The sequence below is a fragment of the Saccostrea cucullata genome, unplaced genomic scaffold (genome assembly GCF_032062105.1).
Source record: "Saccostrea cucullata isolate Sc308-1 unplaced genomic scaffold, CSIRO_AGI_Scuc_v1 ctg11720, whole genome shotgun sequence".
Lineage (NCBI taxonomy): Eukaryota > Metazoa > Mollusca > Bivalvia > Ostreida > Ostreidae > Saccostrea > Saccostrea cuccullata.
The window spans coordinates 14,161-20,509 of record NW_026923053.1 but is presented as its reverse complement, the minus strand read 5'-3'; the positions used below and the strand labels follow the sequence as shown (position 1 = coordinate 20,509).

The 6,349-nt window shown below is 32.6% G+C and overlaps 1 protein-coding gene across 1 annotated transcript; it reads left to right on the top strand.

Moving 5' to 3' along the window:
- Positions 1–265: 265 nt before the first annotated feature.
- Positions 266–4,931, top strand: LOC134263032 (cytochrome P450 4B1-like; the record flags this gene model as incomplete). Its single annotated transcript, XM_062745328.1, has 7 exons — positions 266–331; positions 463–586; positions 883–1,012; positions 3,607–3,736; positions 3,985–4,266; positions 4,366–4,431; positions 4,597–4,931. Coding segments are annotated over 7 exons (898 nt in total), but the record flags the coding sequence as incomplete, so codon positions are not given.
- Positions 4,932–6,349: the final 1,418 nt, after the last annotated feature.

Sequence of the window (6,349 nt, the reverse complement as noted above, 5' to 3'; positions counted from 1 at the left end):
TATAAGCTGCCCGTCTTTGAAAAGTCACTCTAAATAAACAACACGCTTTTGAGGGGTTTTCTTTTCAAATATTGTTAAGTAACTTCTACACATTAAAAAGCAAAAAGTAAAGGTAGACTTTCAAGATAAACAAGACATTGTGCTTTATATTTTACACACTTCTCGGTAATAAATATTTTCAGTATTTAGACAATTAGCATGTTAAAATGATTTGGCAAACTAATTAATTACAGTATTTTATTTCAATCTAATGAATTTTTTGAAGTAAAGAAAGAAATCCATATATCCAAGCTGTGTATGATTTGACATTGGAATGGACACGTAGAAACGGGTAATTTTTGAAAATAATGTTTCTATTACGGCAAAAAAATTTTATAAAATATATACGAAATAGATTTACTCTACTCTCTTATTTATCTAAAAGTATATTCAAGTTAAGTGAATTATCTTGTTCTTTTGTAGTTCTCCATGGCTTTATTCAGATTTTATTTATAATCTAACAAAAGGTGGAAAGAAATTCAAGGAAAATTGTGATTTTGTGCATAAAGTAGCAGATGACGTCATTGAAAAACGTCGCCAAGCTCTGGTAGGTGACTTTTTTCAAATGAAATGAAATAAGTATGGGCGTTTTTTTATGCCCCACCTATGATTTTTGGATAAACAAAATGTATTTGTTAATTTAATTTATGCACATGTTTTTCATGATTGTGTAATGCTTGTCATTTTGTATAAATAGCTTTTTTGCATGATTTCTTTTGTCATTAATTATTAGATCAAAATAAATGATATTTTTCAATTCAAACTATCATCATTGTTTTTGCAATATCAAACGAAGAAAAACTATTGTCAGTGTATTTGCATAAAATATTTTTGAAGCTTCAGAAAGATGACGAAGTTTCATCAAAGAAATACCTGGACTTTCTCGACATTTTATTGACTGCCAGAGACGAAGATGGTAACCGTATGTCAAAGGAAGATATACGTAATAAAGTGGACACATTTATGTTTGAGGGTTTGCTGTTAACATGTTTATTCCAAATTAGCATAAATATTTATATCAGCTGTATATCCAGAGACAAGAATTATCAAACTCTATTGCTGTCTCTGGCAACACAACAAAGCAAAGATTACATAATCAAAATTAAAATATTCAAATTCAGGTTCAAAGTTCATAGTACGGAGGTCAAAATTCACAAATTCCATCTCACAAGCGATAAAAACCTTGACCCTGCGAGGTGCAGAAGTCAAGCACTTATTTACATATATCTAAATCCAAGGTTTACTTTTAATTTTTCATGAATTACATCACTGCGTATAAGGATAGTTACTTAGTGCCGCTCGTTTGCGCACATCTCAGCTGGAAAAGAAAAGTAGAGTCAGATTCTATAAATCCACATTATTTTTTGTGTACTGCAGGAATGATGCAAGGTTTGCTCTTTAGAATAAAAATTAATCTCTTTCACATCTTAAGGTATCCGACCCATGAAAGGACATAATTTTCTAATCTTAAATATCCATCTCGTATTGAAAACTCTGAAAGAAGGATATGGAGATAATCAACAGTATTCAATATCAAAGTCCAGAAAACAATACAAAATAGGAGTAGAGCAAACACAGACCTCCGAAACATCAGAGGTTTGATCAGATGCCATGAAGGAGTGAGCATCCCTGCTGATCGACCACACCCGCCGTGTGCTCCTTGTCGTGACCGGCAAATAACGGGAAAATCCGTCGTCAATACAGTATATAAATAATGGACTAATGAAAAACGCCAGTAAGCATTTGTCTCAATGTTAAATTGTATTTGCTGACAAGGTCATTGTATCGTCCATAGAATTTACGAAATGGACTTTAAACGAGACTGTTGTGAACTAATTCAAAGCAGTTAGAGTAGAAGAGGATTTACGAGGAGAAATTTTCAAAAATATGATTACCCAAGTAGTAATTAATAAATTAAGATTGCATTGAGGTCTATGGGAACAGCTAATTTTTTTAGATAAAAAATTGAATACTATGAATTACAAAAAAATGATATGGTCGAAAGATGTATGTAGTTATTTTTAGAATAGAAAACGATTAAAAATTAATTTTTCAGCAGATAGATTTTTAAAAAAATGAATCTTATTAATTAAAAGCAAAGGGGGAAATTCTTCAAAGACGGGTCAAGGTAAAAAATTAGGACACGTTCCGCTCTTACATATTGACACTAAAACACCGAGTATTCAGCCAATATATACTAGTATCTGTTATGCATTCAGATTCATTGAATTTGAGGCTATTATGGATAGGATACCTTAAGACATGCAAGTTGGAACAAAGAATATACATAGCTGTTCCTTAGATCATATCCAATGAATTTCTTGAAAGCCCAAAATTTTGTGAGCTTGAATACTTTTGGCTGGTTCCTTCTGTTGTTTCATTTGTCGATAGTTTTATCTCAAAAGTCCAACATGTTGAAGTAATGATTGGGAATTTAAATATGTCATGTTTAGATTTATATCTGCTTTGAGTCTTCATCTAAAAATACAAGAAAAAACAAAAAAAAAACCAGTATCTATTCTAAATGGATATTGTGGGTAGGTGTTTCAGATGAATAATACACAATAACAAGAACAAAATTTTTTACCGACCCAAATCAATGCTGGAAAAATAAAAAGGAAGCTTCAACCAAAGCGCCCTAAAGTGTTTATTTTAAATGGGACAATATCAACTAAATATTTAACAAGGAAGATAACAATTAAGAATAAGTACTGAGATTAAGGTAAGGCATGTATGCATTTTATTTCGATAACAACATCTAATTCAGGAGGAATTATCTGTGAATAATAAATCAGAGAGTATCGTGCCTGTATCATGTAAATGAAAATTTTAAATGCCACAGTTTCTTTCGTTTTAATTAGTTGCATTGAGGTTCCTCGATAAAAGTACCTTCGAAATTTTTTTTTTTTTTTGCAATATGAAGTTTGCAAATTTCAATGACTGAAACGGTACATACCAATTAATATGTGATAAGTTATGAACATTTGAGCAAAACAAGTACAAGTTAAACATTTTTGGAGAAAGAAAACTGACATACGGCCTTATGTGTTAACATTTAAGGAATGTTTTAAAGTTTTGTGTGTTATTGGTGTGTAAATCACACAGACTTGTCAACTAGGCATATGCCTATATGCAAGTAGCGCGCTTCATGAAATATGCCAAGGTGACAAGTCACACGCCAATAACCCTCACAAAACTTAAAAAAACATTCCTTATATTTACATTTTACATGTTGAAAACACCAAAACTATATACTCAAAATATGAATTTCTTGCTGTCCTATATCGTTGCATTTTTACTAAAATGAATGAAGCTGTGGTCTCATTGAGACGTAACGTTAGCGCGAAATTCTCCGTGTTTATTTCTACGCGTTAGTAGTATACACGAAAATTGTTTTAAAGTAAATTTCACAGTTGACTTAGAAGAAAAACACATAGAATTTTGCTATTTGCTTTGAATTAATTAATCTTTTCTGCTTTTGTGTGCATTATGTATGCTAGAAGTACATGTAACATTTCAGCTTCATCGTCAAATTTGTTAACTAGTAAAATGGCTTACCTTAAACAGGTCATGATACCACAGCTAGCGCCATCTCTTGGATCCTGTATTCCTTGGCAGAGCACCCGGATCATCAGAAGCAATGCCAGGAGGAAATTGACAGGGTTGTCAGTGAAACCAAGTCTGGAGAACTCGAATGGTATTACTTTAAGACAAATGTCAGCTTTTCCCTGGGAGAGAGAGAGAGAGAGAGAGAGAGAGAGAGAGAGAGAGAGAGAGAGAGAGAGAGAGAGAGAGAGAGAGAGAGTCTGGAATTCATGAATAAGATTATGTAATTAATTTGTAATAATAGTTCTTTATAAACGTTTCATTTTCCAACAGAAATGAATTCAAGCAATGCATATACCAATGTAAATATAAATATTTAATATCAAAATATTAATTCAGGAAGGATCTAGAGAGATTGGAGTACCTTACACGATGTATCAAAGAAGGAATGCGGCTACACACACCTGTCCCTTTGATCATTAGAAACAATCAGTCTACTATCACTGTGGATAATGAAGTTGTCCCAGCTGGAAGTACGATACTCATCAATATTTACAGTTTACACCACAATGCTGAAATTTGGGGAGAGGACCACATGAAATTTAAACCTGAAAGGTTCACAAAAGAAAATATGGAAAAGAGAGACTCGTTTGCATTTTGTCCATTTTCCGCTGGTCCCAGGTAAACTAAGTATAATTGATAATAGTTTTATTTTTTCCTTATTCTTTGTAATGATTGACTTAGTACATGACAGAATTCAAATTTTATCATAAATTACAGAAACTGTATAGGACAAAATTTTGCCATGAGCGAGGAAAAGATAGTTTTAGCAACTCTTCTTCAAAGGTAAACTCGGAAAACAACTATGAAAGATGTTATACATTTGTTGGCATTTTACTGACTGTTTGCTTTTCATTAAGTGTTAGTTTATTATTAATAACAAAGTGTTTTAGTTGAAGTGTTGAAACTAGAAAATTTTGAGTAATTATATATTTATAAACTGTCCTTAAGGTTTACGTTTACCGTGGATGAAAAACACATTGTTGAGAAGCAGGTGTTAGTAGTAATGCGAGCTAAAAATGGCATTAAACTGTTTGCTATTCCAAGGTGAACTACGTCTCCACTGTCAACTTCAATGCTGATGTCCGGTTGGCCAGATGGACATTCAAAGTTCTTCTTGTATGAAAATGAACCTCAATTTTTTTTACGATAAATATGGGAAGAAAATATTTAAAAATAAATAATGTCATAAGTTTATCCTTAAATTTTAAAAGTATAATAAAAAAAATATTCAAGATAAACTTGTTTTTATTTTTGAGTTCTTCAAATTTACATGACGGACCTGTATGAAGGGATACGGGGAAATTAAATATAGCATTATAGTATACAGGGCATCGTTTTCCAGAAACAAATTATCCGGAACTTCACTTTCCGGACGATTTGCTTTTCAAACAGAATTATGATTTATGTCTACAAATAGTAATAAAATATTTTTTTCTTCAACCGGGACCTTCATTAATAGGGAAAATTTTGTTGGGAATACAAAAACCGCGATTTTGGAGGCTTGACTGTATACATATTGAAATTATATCGAAATATTAAGTGATAAAACAGCACATTCCGGTACCTTTTGTACGGTAGAATTAATTGAAGCTAAGATTATTAGATTCTAAGATTCTGAGTAAACCTTTCAACATCTAAATAGAATGAATAATCTACAAAAAAATATCAAATGGATATTACCTAGACAGATCTATATTCTTCAGCACATCTTTTTTCTTATGTATGACCATATGGGCGTACTTTTCATCATCTACCAACTGATGAATTTAGAACACTTTAATTTCTGTTTCTGAACATGTTTTTGGTAAAAAGACATAAATTATGTATAGAGCTTGAGATTCTTTTATGCGTCGACATTTAAAAAGACGGTACGCTGCAACTCGCAGAAGGATAAAACGTACGCTCAACTAGGACATCGGGTCGCCCGCAAATAGTTCGTCATTTTGCGTAGTAATAAAATTAACATTTTAGGAAATCTTCAGGCATTAAAGGCACAAAAGTAAATTCATCGATATCAATACGATACGGTGACCTCAGGTCACCTTATATATGGATTGAATTTTATATGATAGAGAGTTTTCTTTGTCTTACTCCAAAATAATAATATTTATTACTTTATACAGATCTACTTTCTAATATATATATTAGCAGAAACATGAAAGTAATTAGGGGGACCAGAGAAACCTTATATTATACATCAGTAGGGGGACCAGTGGTCACTTTATATTGAACATCATTAGAGGGATCATAGGTCATCTTACATTTTAAATTGATAGGGGGCCAATTTTTATTTTTATTGCACATCATAAGGGGGACCAGAGGTCACTTTATATTGTACACCAATACCGGGACCAGTGGTCATCTATTATTTGTACTGTACATCAGTAGAGGGAACAAAGATCACCTTATATATATTGTCCATCAGTAGGGGGACCAGAGGTCAGCTTATAATGTACATCAGTAGGGGTACCAGAGGGCAACTAATAATGTACATCAGTAGGGGGACCGGAGGTCACCTTATATTGAACATAAATAAGGAGACCAGATGTCACCTTACATTGAACATCAGTAGGGGGACCAGAGGACACCTTATATTGTACATCATTTAGGGGACCAGAGGTCACATTATATTGTGCATCAGTACGGGGACCAGAGGTCACCTAATATTGTACTGTACATCAGTAGAGGGAACAAAGACCAC